Source organism: Vigna angularis, chromosome 4 (assembly GCF_016808095.1).
Source record: "Vigna angularis cultivar LongXiaoDou No.4 chromosome 4, ASM1680809v1, whole genome shotgun sequence".
NCBI classification, from domain to species: domain Eukaryota; kingdom Viridiplantae; phylum Streptophyta; class Magnoliopsida; order Fabales; family Fabaceae; genus Vigna; species Vigna angularis.
The window spans coordinates 39066710-39080798 of NC_068973.1; the positions used below are offsets into that span (position 1 = coordinate 39066710).

The 14089-nt window shown below is 31.2% G+C and overlaps 1 protein-coding gene across 1 annotated transcript; it reads right to left on the reverse strand.

Annotated features, from left to right (window-relative positions):
- Window positions 1-7301: 7301 nt before the first annotated feature.
- On the reverse strand, window positions 7302-13194 carry LOC108343399 (protein DCL homolog, chloroplastic). Its single transcript, XM_017581658.2, has 3 exons — window positions 12811-13194; window positions 12615-12729; window positions 7302-7799 (listed from the first exon to the last, which is right to left on the reverse strand). Exons 1-3 carry the CDS (start codon window positions 13134-13136, stop codon window positions 7629-7631), a joined length of 612 nt encoding a protein of 203 aa, XP_017437147.1. The 5' UTR covers window positions 13137-13194; the 3' UTR covers window positions 7302-7628.
- Between the last annotated feature and the right edge of the window lie 895 nt (window positions 13195-14089).

A 14089-nucleotide genomic window follows, 5' to 3' on the forward strand; every position in this document is an offset into this window, starting at 1 on the left:
CACTTACTCACTCTTTCACTGTGTTTAATTAATTAACACTTTTCATTCATTCATTCATTTCGCCCATTTTTTGCAATCAACCCTTTCTTATCACAACATGATTATCAGTTTTCTTTTCTTTTCTTCCTAACTTTCTCCCAAAAGTAGTGTGCTAGTGTATGTATCGTTTCTTTCTAAGACAAAAACAGCGACACGCACTTTATACTGGTCAAACTCAGACATGTCCACTCCCTCCACGATCACAGATCTTCATTTCTTCTTCCAATTATATCTCAGAGCAGGAAAATAAAGGAACATAACCTTTATTGGGACTCATCAACCCTTTCCACACATCCTACTACTACCACTATTATTATTATTATTATTTTTATTATAATTATTATCATAATAATCATTGTTTGGGGAGATTACAATCAAATTGTTAAGGACAGAAAAATATTTGTGTCCATACTTTTTTTTTTTAGATAAAATCCCTTTTGTATAGTTAATATTTGGGGGGATTTATTTTTCATAAACATGTAACAAATATTTTAATATCTATTTGGGTGTGACTATTATATTACTAATACTTATAGATATTTGTTCTTAGTAAAAAATAAAAATTTAATTTATATTTTATTAAGTTCAATTTAATTAAAATTAAAATTAATTTATATTTTATATATTATATTTAATTAAAATTAAATTTTAATTTATATTATATTTTATATGTTTTTTGAAATTTTATTTTTGAAATTTTTTAAATATTTGGAGATAAATGTGAGTTTTAAAATATTCACGGGTATTTTTTAAACGGTATCCGTGCGGGTAGGCATTATCTATGTCTAACCCGACCGGTTGTCATCCTTACACATCACACTCAAATTCAAAACTGTCTCCAAAGTCCAATTGTTTTCACTCTCCTCACTCATTGACCATGTTGTCTGGGTAATTACATCTTAAAGATACTCCGACACTCAAGTGTTCAGTTAGCATAGTAAAGTCTTAATTTATATGTTTCAAAATAGACTTTTAACTAAAATTGATTTAATCACAACCCAAAAACTGATAAATATATTTTATCTATAAAGATGTTTAATTTGTAATATGATTAAGTAACATATATTTTACCGATTAGTTACTCACTCTTTAGTGAGATTCATCTAATTTGTGAGATAAATACGGATAAAAACGTTGATCACCCAATCAATTAAGGACCGGTCGATCATTCAATGTAATTATTATTATTATTAATGTTATTTATTTATTATTATTAATGTTATTATTGTTATTTGTTTATAATGTTGGAGATTGATTGATAGAATAATATATATGGTTATAGACTGATTTAATCAATTGTTACCTTTCTAAACACTATATCGTTGACTCGCTCATCTCATAAAACTGTACTTAGATTTTGTAGGATGATATGAAATTACTCTCAAAGAATAAATTATACGTGCACTTGTCAGTCTAAATGATCTATGCAGGGTGAATAAAACAAAAATTATACTCTCTTTTTTTTTCAAAAAAAGAAAACTACATTTGTGTGTCTCATAAGAATACCTACAAAATAATTGTTCACGGATTTATTAAAATGAACATTTGGTTAAAAACATATGAATAAATTACTATGAAAAGGAAACTTTCTGGTATCATATATACTTTGTTAATAACACATTGTTTTGTTGGAGGAAAATATAGGAGAAAATGAGAATGTATGAGTGAAAAAAAAAACAAAGTTTAAAAAATAATTTATCTTATTTTATTTGATGGGAACTAACGAAAATGAAATAGAACACGAAAATGATAATATTTTCTATTTTATTTTTTCTCCAACTTCTTTTTTTTTCTATCTTGATTTTTTTAATTCCTATTTAACTTCAATTTTTTTTATTTTCCCTAATTTCAGTTATTTATCTTTTTTTTTTCTCTAACTTAAAATATTTTTTATTTTTTCTCTAGCTTAAATTGTTTTTTTTCCTTCATACAAAAAGGATAAAAAGGTACGTAGAAAGGTAAATTATTTATCAAGTCAACCTTTTCGATTTTGTTTTTGATACTCGACAAGGTAATTATTGCTCTGGACAATTAATAATATTATATAGCAAGTTATCATTTCACCATTTTCTCTAGGTACTTAATCTCTTGTATGATAATTAAAATAACAGACAGAATAAGGCATTTAATTATTAAAAGGTACTCGGTCAATTATTATCACGTTGAAGAATTTTTGAACTATTTTTTAATATTTTAAAAGTTAAAGTAATATTAATGATTTTTTTTTATAAATTATACCTTTAATTTTTACGTAATTTATATTGCAATGTAAAAATGAAATAAAACTCATTGACCTAACTCATTTTGACATTTTAGAACAAATGGTGTTAAGATAAATTTAAGATTTTAAGATTTTTTTCTTTTTTTATGGATGATATTTCAATAGGGATTAGATTGATTTTAATGAAAAATGGTTTTGTGTTGTTTTCAGTATTTTGAACATCTAACAATGAAATTGAAATTAAAAATCATTTGAAACTTTTGTTCAAACTTTGCACGCTGATATTGTCTGCGAGTATGTTTCTTATAATTTTCAAAATTTTATGGATTGTCATGCATTTTTTTTATCATATTCCATATGTTTATATATCTTATCAATACAGGATGACTAAGCACATGAATAAACTTTTTGTTAAACTGATAAACTTTATTGAGGTAAACATTAGGTTTTGATATTATGATAAAAAAATTGAATTTAAGTTTAATTAAGTTTAAAATTTTTATTTCTTAACTTAGAGTTATAGATAATATCTTAGTAAAATTTATTGTTTATTAAATATATTATTTTATTCACTTACAATTAATTAATGTTTAGTTATGTAAAATATATATATATATATATATATATATATATATATAAATAAGTGTATTAACAATCTCATATCGAATAAATACAAGACAAAAAAAACATATCAATTTTATAAATTTGAGTTAGTCTAAAGTTTATTTTTTTTAACCATGTTCTACCTAGCTTTAAACAATTCAATTATTTCTTACTCTAATAAACATTTCGACTAATAAATCATTTAACTTAAAAATAGTTTATCTTTTGTGAACATTTACATTGTCTCCCATGCACTTGATATAAACGTCAAACAAAAATAATTATCTATACAAGTAATTTTCACCGATTTCAAAGGATATAAAATTATGTATGACACACGTTTTATTTTTATTTATCGATAACCGATTTATATTACGAGCTAAGTTGCACGTTCGTAAATTTTACAAAGTAAATGTTATATATCTTGATTTTTTCCACAAAATTTTAAAATTCATAAAACTTGTGTGCATTAATTTTATTTAACCAAACGCCTAAAATATAAGATATAAATTTGGCCATAATGAATTAAAGCATGATGGTAAGGGGGAGGAGAGGTGTTGAAAGAAAAATGATTATAATATTAAAGTTGTGGGAATGAAAAGAAGGGATGAGAAAATGAGAAGGTTATTTTGAGGTACAATAATTCTTTGAATTTATTGATTTGTCCAAAACTGAGGATCCCTCCCTGGGAAGTTGTACTAAGAAAAAAACAGTGTTTGAGTGTGTGAGTTATGGAAGACGATGGGCCACAAAGATCTTCATCCAGCTGGTTGAAGAGTGAAGAAGGGTCCGCAACAGAGTCAGAGCTTAATCATAATGTTTTCACAGTAATCATAAAATACCACAACACTACATAATTGCTACACAGGTAACATAACATAACTACCATGAATGAACTCAAATAATGTTCACTTCCATCACCTCTTGCTTTTTACCTCTCTTTTTCACTTTTTCACCCAACACAAATTTCATTATAAAATAAATAAAAAAAGTTTATTATTGATGTAGAAGATTGTAAATCTTTGTCCATGACCATCTATTAAAATATTGACCATTGTATATGTAATAAAAGTAATAAAAGGTAACAAACGACTAAGATAGATTGAAATCGACGTGTAATAGTGGTCAATGGTCATGTTAAAAGTGTGGAAATTTTGCTCTTTATTTAGTCATGGCATAAGTCAATTGCACTGAGGATTCATATTGTTGCATTATTGTAGAAGAACTTCGCCACTCCATCCACAAATAGTAGTTGCCCAAGCATATGCTTGCAGACGCTCAATTATTGTTTATGGCATGTTCAAGTACTTATAAGAAAATTAAATAAAAGAGTCATATTTTTATAAATTGAAATTAATTTGTTTATAAATTAATTCCTTGTAAATATAGATCAGCTTGCACTTAAATTAAGTTTAGTTTACAGAAAAATTAATTTTATATTTTTAACTTTTCTACTAATTTTTCTTGTATAGAAATAGTTATTTAACTGTATATAATAAATAATTGACTCATTGACAATCCATTTTAACTGCTTTAAAGGGGATAAAGATCTTTCTCAAATAAATATATCAAAGGCTAAATTGCAGCTTTACCTAATGAATATATCACGGAATGGACATGCATAAAGACTTTTGACTAAAAGGGGGAATTTTAACTGATTAGGTTAAACAGGATTTATTTATTTATTTTTTAAAAAAGGACTTTGTTATGAGTAAAGAAGAACTTCGTCTGATTATTATAATCACAACCTGCTTGATTTAAGTGGCAAACCACCCAAATCATAATACTTGACATAAGTCTGCAGCAGGTTAGAAAGTGAAGGGTTTTGGTAAATAACATCACAGTTATAACGATGTCATGTTACTCTGTTAAGTTCTAAGAGTTTTTTTAAGTTTAAATGGATTTTTTCTTCTTGCTACAGATTTTGCCATTCTTGCATGTGCATATAGAAAATAATCAAAACTTAATGCTAAGTGAAAAAGTATCTTCTCATGATATCATTGGTGAGTCATTGACGCAGTGTTTGTTGCTCGATTCCATATTCGTGACATGCGTTTTGCAATTTAAATATTATTTAAGTTAATTTGATTAAATTACTATTTTATTCTAAATAATGTGGTTTTATATTAGTCTCTCGAAGAGAGTGATCTTCTCGGCTTAATTTTCATAAAAAAACGGCTTAATTTTCATAAAAAAACCGATATGATGACATATTTTTATATTTATTTAACATATAATATAAAGGTAAAATAATTATATAAAAGTATACATTTATGTATTTTTTTAAGAAAAAAGAAAATAAAAAATGAATAAAAATACTGTTAAATGAATGTAAAAAATTTAAGAGCCTAAAAAAATCATTTTTCATTCTCATAAGATTGAGAAATGCTATTACTATGGGAACCCCATTTACCCAAGGGAGAAAATAAAATACGATCATATCTGCAGAAATGCTGAACCACGTGGTTTCTAAATTTAGATATTTAGCTGATCTTTTATTTTATTTTTAATTTTAGATTTTGAAGATGAAAAAGAAAAGTTACAGTTTTATAAGCCCTTTTATATAATGATTTAAAATTTTATTTTTAATTCATACATATATCAATTTTAATTTACAAAGAATATTTTTCCTAAGAAGTCAGTTCGCCCAAATACATTCTTAATGAATAGGTAAATTGAGTTTACTCTTAAAATACTTGCCTTTGGGTTGTGAATTTTGTTAATGGTTTGTCATTATTAGGCATCCTTTGCAACGATATAGTAAGTTTACAGGTATCCTTCACATTTGGTCTGAATCCAATAATAAAAGTTCAGTCATTATTTTGCTATCTGATCAATGCGTTAGTGATTTTATATCCATCTAGGTACTGCCAAATTAATCTCATATTGGTTCTTGAAATTATTCTTTCTAAGTTTTGCAAATTTTTAAAGATTATTCACAATCAAACGTACCTCCCCTCGAGTTGAAGTCACTTGGTTAACACCCACGACCAAATCGAACTTTCAAACCTGAAGCAAAAAAAGAATATCCACACTCATAATAATGCTCATTAAAATGTAAAAAAAAAAAAAAATCTAAGCGAAACACCGCTATATTATGTGTCAATTATTTTATAAAGTGAAAGAACATCCTTTTTCTGGCTAATCCCCAACCTCCCTCCACCATCTTGGCCTCCAATACTGTGAATCTACCAAAAGACCGAGTCACATCTTCACTGGACCCCACCACTCTGACCATAGTAGGTTAGTCGATCACGTTATTTTCTATCCTTGCTATCAATATTTGGAGTATGGGAGGTATATGAGACAAAAGAAGTTAGTAGCTTAATTGGAGACCGTAGGGCTATGTTATTTCCTATTAATTATTGATGCTAAAGTTTCAAATTTTTGTTAAGGTTTAGAATCAAAAATCATTCTAGTTTGTAGGCATTGATTCTAAGCCCTTGGTGAAGTTATAAGCCATATTAGCCTGGGGAATATGTTGTTGACAGTAATACTGATTGAGAGGAAATTTGTTCGTGTTTCGGCAGGATTTAGAATCCTAATCCAAAATATTTAAAGTTGTCTGTTCCGATGTTCAGTTGAGCTGTTTTATCTCTTCTTCTTGTTCAAGCCGCTGGGGAGGTGCCTACAAAAGACACTCTAACGCTCAAGTCAGTGACTTTGCGTAACCTTAACGGCTGTTTTTACCGCTCGATTCATTGACCTGAGAGGTATCATCGGTCAGCCGACTCTTCTGCATCTTTACCATTCGGTCGGCTATGAGCCCATTTTACCGAGCGGTTAACTGTTTGCCCGCTCAGTTCATTTGCCTAGGAGGTACCATCGGTCGGACATGAGCTCAAAATCTACACCTTTACCGTTCGGTCGGTTACGAGCCCATTTTACCGAACGGTTAACTGTTTGTCCGCTCAGTTCATTTGCCTAGGAGGTACCATCGGTCGGCTATGAGCTCAATAACTTAGAGACTCCTCTACACCTTTACCGTTCGGTTGGTTATGAGCCCATAGTAACAGTTCGAATGTTTGACCTGTCATCAAGACTAACATGATTCAGTTAAAAATCTCAAAGCAGCCAGACATAGTTTCTCTTCGTTTTGACTTGTGCAGAGGTTCCTACTGAACCTAGTTGAGCTTGACCCTTGCCGAGTATTGACACGTACATGTCGAATCTCAACTACTCCAAAATGTCCCGTGACTAATATAGCTGGATATAGGACACCGCAATCAAGACCCATAATCCAGAGTTGGTACGCAGTACAACCCTAGGCTTCCCTCTCACTTTATAGACTTTTACGGGTTCCGGGTGTTTTCTAACCTCGTTGTGGCGATTATGTGAATCTCTGGGAATGAATCCAAATTCAGGTTGAAAGCATCCTCCAAAAATTTCGGGGTTAAATTCAAATGCTGAAGCCCACGCAACAATAAAAATATGCTCTGACTATAGAATGACATTGAATTTTAGTAAATTTCTTACAATATTACAGGTCATTAGACAACAAAATTCCATTCCTTACTGCCAACCAGAATGTTACCCAACCACCAATTTGCATGCCCAATAAAATGTTTTACAAAACTTATAATTCAACAAAGTGAAGCCCACTTCAATAATTTTCTGTTTCTTTCATAATAAGCTTGATATCCCAGTCAATCAATGGGTATCTACTGCAATTGACAGTATAGGTAGGCCAGAGAGCAATTAGATGGAAAAGCATATGTAAAAAGCTATGATCACACCAAAGTAACCAAATTCCATTATATATACATCAACCACTGCCACGTTTAAAATGTCTTCGAATAAACCTTTCCGCATGAGTAGGGTACTTATCTCTAATGTATTCCCGAAGGCACTTTTGATAGGAGAAATCAACCCAGCCACCATCAGTTCTTACAATAAAAAGACACCTTGACTGTCGATATTGGGGATGGCGGTCAACCTACAACAAAATAAGTCACATATCCATATCCTGCACTATTTTTCCGCTTTGGGGTGTAACCAAAGCAGAACACTGACAAGAAAATCCAAAAAATAATAATGGCTGAAGTTCCAGTCTTATGTTCGAATCATGTAAATTTTAATAAAATGGAAAATGTACGGGAAATACATAGGAGTTGATAGTTTAAAAATAAAATGAGATAAAGGATTTTACTCTTGCAAAGTATAAGGACATGGACATCTTACAAGATTAATGACCTTATTTACCAAATTTTAATTGGAAAGGAGGGGGTTTGGTCTTCAGAAATGATTATCAAATCAATCACATTTTTAAAGGATGAAGTGAAATCCAGAAAGGAAGAAGTGCTTTATTCCACAATAATGCGTTTTGGAAGACAGACTTTTAGGATCACTTAAACAAGAACCGATCAGCACAAAATCATTTGATCAAAATTAACATAACAAGCCAATAAAAAAACAAAAGTATATCTATTTTGCTAAAATGTAAATGAGAATATCTGAAAATTCAGAAAGACCCACACAAATATACATAATGTATTATTTATGAGAGGTGCATCAGTAAGTATATTTGATCTAACTGAGGAGGTAACGTAGATAGTAAATTAGTAATAGAAGATCACAGCTCCTTCAAAAGGCAAGGAAAGTAAGAAAGAATGAAAAATCTTAACACCTTACCAAGCTCAAAACTGACAGAAATGCATAGTCTATAAAAGATCCTTTTGCAATTTTAACTTTTGCAATTTGATTTTTACTCTAGTTTAATTTCTACAACATTGTCCGCATAGTTATACTAACTATAAATTACTCCCTATGTCAGGTTTGCAATGAGCTCCACAAAAACACATTTTTTTTCGCTGGAAAGAAATCAAATTCGTTTGAGGAACTCCTTTTTTCAATGATTTTGCTTACAATTAAATGGTATTGCATAATGCCACCAATAATCAAAAGAGAATCTCTTTAATAACAAGGTGGGCGATAAAGGGAGTTACTCGAAACAATCTGAAAACTTAAAGGATAAAACTTTGCAATTGAATTGGGAAAATGTTTAAAGAGCTTAAAAGTACAATTAAACCTAGTATTTTACTTGAGTAGATAAAGGGGCCGAATCTTTTTGTCAATATGGTTCTGACATAACTTCTACATTAATTTGAAGATTTATCAAAAGGAAATCATTTACAACTTTAAATATACAGTATCGGTTCATGGAAACTAGTATTCAACAAACTACTAATGAACTAGCATGCTGATAAAAAAAATAATTAACTAGCATTTTACATATTATAGTTTTGGTCTAGTGATGAAGAAGAAATCAAGCAGCCATTTAAATTGGGCCACCAAATCGTTCCACATGAATGGGAGGGCAAATATCAATTATTTAAAAATTCTATTCATAATTTCAGCTTTTAGACATGTAGTCTAATCAAGGCTCGAACTAAATTTATAAAAAGCAAAAGAGATGGGAAATATAAACTCTGGCAGTCATGTAAAGAGTTTCTTAAATATATTATTGGCAATTAAATGTACATTTTGCACAATTAGTAATTATCAGGAGACAGGTTACGAGTATTTGAGGATATATATTAGCATTAAGAGTTCTACTAAATGTTTGTTTGGCTTTTTATAGGGATATCACAATTTTATCTTAAATTTCCTTTATTTTTTAAGATCCCATGTTCCATCATTATTGCTTAGTGAAGACTGCTCAACATGCAAAATCTGTTGAAGCTTGTCATTGCCAGGTCTGTTTCTCTTATAGTTGTCTAAAATTTTTGCCCACAACAGTCTGATCTTTTTTCAAAAAATCAGTCGATGCTGAATTTTCTTTGCTAAGCAATCATACTTAAATATAACAATACCAAAACACAATTCAAACCCAAAATTTGAACTTTTGCACGGGATGTTACTCCAAATTACAATATGTCATCTTCTAGTGAAGACTCATCCTAGGACTAACTCCTGCAGCTACCGTGATTCTTTTCTCATCTCTATTTTCCTTGTTTTTGTTCATTTTATCATGTATTTCTAACTTTCCCTGGGATAATTAAGGATGAATTCTACTTGACCTTGAATAGAGTTACTCTTCTAGAGTTTAGATCAATTTTATTCGGTCGATGTTTCTTTCTAATTTTGCTGTCAATCTTTCCTTTGATTGATCACCACTGAATTGATACTTACGTTTTGAATTACAAATGGTATTTGGTCATTGGATTAAAGGCTAGATGTGGATTAGGAACTGTATCTTTCAGATATCGGGGATTAAAATCTAATATTTCTTTTTACTTGAGTTTCATATAAGAAATATGATTCGAATAAAAGAAAAAGTTTTCATGAAACTACTGGATCCTACCTGTTCTACTGCATTTGAATGAAAGAATTGGTGGTAATAAAAAAATAACGAGTTAGATAAAATTAATTCCTAACTGCTTAACTATTCACTTCATAATGTGTGTTTCCCAATATCTAGATCAACGCCTATCCTCACGGTTAGTTCAACTCGCAATAGCTTGATAGTGAGTGGTAATTGAAACAACAATCTTCATCTATAATTATTTGATTAAGGTGAGTAGCCGGTCAACAATTTGTAATAACCTATGAAGCTCATACATGCCTCTCGATAGGTTTGTCTCCATGTCTGACATGTATATGTGAAATGTCCAATTCAAAAGACATTTTTTTTCCAAAATTTTGACATGACTCCAACACAATGTTAATAAGGACAAATACAATTATTTTCTAAAAAAACCCATAAACTTGTAAACTTATTGCATAAGTTTCTATTGTGATTGTAAGAATAAGGAAAATATCTTATGTGATCTCGAATATTTAGACTACATATTATTATTGATAATTTTTTTATTTAATCTCCTATCATATCTTCATGTAATGTGGAATTTTTTTAAGTTGTTAATTCGTCTTAAATGAATTTTAACTAAAATGTTTTTTTCAATGATGGTGATCAAGAAGGGGATGAAATGTCCTATATGAATTATATCCTCTTTTCACTTTTTGGATGTTAGATAGATGGATTAGATTCATTTTTGTACTGACAATTTGTTCAGAGTATTATATTTGACAAACCTTGTTTATATGATTTTGAATACATAAATATTGGTTGCTAATTAAATAATCCATAATGACCTAATATACATATTCGTGTCTCATGTTCTACATTTTGAGTCGAAGTATTTGTGCCTGTGTCTAGTGTTCGTTTCAGTATCCGTGTTACATAGGTAATAACCCAAGGTTGAAAAAAATCAAATGAAGGGCCAGAATATAAGTTTAAAACATTTAAGCATGTCTGCCTTATCATGTGATTAAATGTCCCTCATAAATAAGCTTATTTGTTAAGAGTAACAAAGTATCAAGGCTACATTTGACATCAAGGAAAGGGCTTCGGATTTAATGAGTCTGGATTAGAGGTGGATCAATGGCCGAGAATACATCGATTATTAAAAATTCTAAATTCATTCTTTCAGAAAAAGATAAATTTAAATAGAATAAATATAGATTATAATCAAGTGGTGAGAATGAAACCCGCATCTTTAGTTTAGACGGGTAAAGGTTATAGTAGTTGGTTCATCATTGTGATTTAACGTCTCTAATTCAAACCTAAAACATTAGATAGATATATGTGACGATATGGTGAACTTAGAAGCCATGGGATGGTTCAAAGAACTGATTAGTGGCTGTTTAAATGCCATGAACAGTAACATTGGGTAAATTGAAGGGAATAATACTTGGCTCGATTAGGTGTGGGTAATAACAGAGTAGGCAACCTATTCTAGCCAAACAAATTAAATTTGGATTCTCCACTCTCCTCCTTTGCTAACAAAGCTAACCCCTGCTAATCCAGAAGACAAATTGCCCATCTCTTTCACTCACCACCAAAATTTACACCATCATTGGCAACTTAGTGCAGAAAAAAAAAAACTAAAACAGCCAGACAAATTAAAGGAACAAAGTTCATAAACCAACATGAAAAGAGCCATGATATAGGTTTTATTTTTTTTGGCAGAAAAAAAAGTTTGGGAGAAGAGGCCCTGTTCTAAGGATAAGATAAGCAAGATGACTAAGCAAAGTCTTGCAGAAGTACTTACAACGACCTTTCAAGGAAAGAAAAACAGAAAGGATGAACCCAGGACCTTCTAGTGGATTGTGGACATTGTTCAATCTTGGCAGTTGAGTGAAACCTTATTGGCCGGTGTGGAGAACGTTTAATGGATTTCAGTATCTTACAGAAGTAAACCACAAGTCTACCTGCCAGTTCAGGAACCATAGTTTTACCGTTTTACACAGGTTCTAACCCTCACAGAGCAACCACCACCGTGCTCAAACAAAGCTCGGACATTCTTGTTAAAGTGATGTCATGTGACTTGTGACAGATACACACCCTCCAAAAGGAAAAAAAAATATATTCCAAGGGGTGTAGATGAAAACAAGCCACCAAACATGTTGAAATGAAAGTCTTAGAAATGCTTATCAAAGAAATGTAAATTAAAATTCAGGTTAAAAGACGTTTACTTAAATATGAAATGGGTGAGAAACATACGATCTTGCCAATATTATGATATAAAAACACAAAAAATTGCACGATTGGAATATTTTAAGTAGTTTTTAACCAGTCAGAAATAACAAGCACTTAGAACAACTACTACAGTCAGAAGTTGCAAACTGATAAGATAAGAAATAGTAAAGCCACCACAGTAATGACACATTCACATCACAGAGAAAACAGCATTTCTATTACAAAACGACGACGTACGCAACGAAGACATTATTCAGACCGCGCGCTTACCATAATAGATTCAAGGCCGCATCCAACCTTATCTTCAGATTGTGGATGGTACGCAAGAAGCTTCTCAACAACCGCTTTCTCGTCCTCCATATTCAATCGCTCTCCGTCCATGTACCTGAAGTGTGAGACACATAATATATTAAGAAACAAATAAAATCAACTTGAGATATTTGTAGAAATGAAATTCGGAAGCGACCTTCCGGAGTGGAGAATGTCCTTGGCGAGCATAATGATAGGCTCGATGTCCTTCAGAATCTCCTCTTTTTTGTCCTTCCACTTCCGGTAGTCAGGGTCATCTTCCCACCGCGACTGACTTGACGGGAACTGAGCTTTCCGCACAAAGGAGTTGTTGCTAATGCCGCTAGATTTTGTTTTCTCGCCGGCTTCGTCCGACGATAAGTTGGCGGTGGCGCTGCACAACGGCCTGTGACGCGCCGCGACAGCCCCGGCGGTGAAGCTTTGGTAGTTATGGAAACAAACTCGAAGGAGGAGAGCCTGTCTGAAAATAAGAGGAGCAGCCATGGGTTATGGGGTTTTGGTTTATGGTGGCGTGGTGAGTGCTGATAATCTCGTAATGGGAATTTCTTCCTGCACCCCGTATTTTCTTCCTCCATCCTATACTTTCTAAAATTTCAAATGTACCCACGCTGAAATTAATAAGGCATGATAGGTTCCAATTAGTGGGAGTGTATATCAAACTGTTTCCACTTTTAAAAAAAGTTTCATTTGACATGTCACGTGTTAATGGTGGTTTTTTTTTTTCTCAATTTTTTTTATTCTTTTAAAAAACAAAGTTCTAAATTTAGTTTTTGTATTTTAACTATTAAATTATTATATAATATATTAGTATAACATTTATACAAATAATAAATTTGGCCCAATCAAATTTATTATTTATATAAATAGTTTGGGTTAAATATGTTTTTCGTCCCTTAAGTATCACACAATTTTGGTTTTAGTTCCTACTCAAAACTTTGATGGTTTTTAGTCCTTGTAGTTTTGAAACTCTTAGTATTAGTCATTAAAAATGGATGGCGTTAAGTTTTAATGGATGTGGCAAACGACGAAGCCAGATTTGATGCCAACTGTTGTGCCACGTTGATTGTTTATTTTTCAAGTTGAATCTAACTTCGTCCTTTACCACGAGCCAGAAGCTTCCCGTCTCTGCCCCTCGCCCTCCACGCCCTCCACACCCTCTGTTTGTGAAATAATTTCCAGTTTTGGTTGGATCAGTTCCTTGTTCCACCTAACGCGGTTTCACTGTTTAGGGTTTGTCATTCAATGTGCTGATTTGGGAAGTTGGATTCATCGGTTTTCCCAAAATTATGGGGTTTATTGGATTTATTCTCCGTTTCTAATTATCCTCGGTTTAAATTATTTTCTTCTTCCTATTATTATTATTATCCATTTCTTTTATTTTTTTAAATGAAAATAAAATTGGTGTAGATGGTGGTTCCGCTGAATATGTGGGTTTT

What these genes read in the sequence shown, in the direction of transcription:
- LOC108343399 (XM_017581658.2), bottom strand. Translation starts at nt 13,136, where the DNA reads ATGGCTGCTCCTCTTATTTTCAGACAGGCTCTCCTCCTTCGAGTTTGT. An exon ending in GACATTCTCCACTCCGGAAG is followed by an intron (nt 12,730 to 12,810) that starts GTCGCTTCCGAA and finishes CTCACACTTCAG; the next exon opens with GTACATGGACGGAGAGCGAT. An exon ending in GCGGCCTTGAATCTATTATG is followed by an intron (nt 7,800 to 12,614) that starts GTAAGCGCGCGG and finishes ATTTTGTTGTAG; the next exon opens with GTTGACCGCCATCCCCAATA.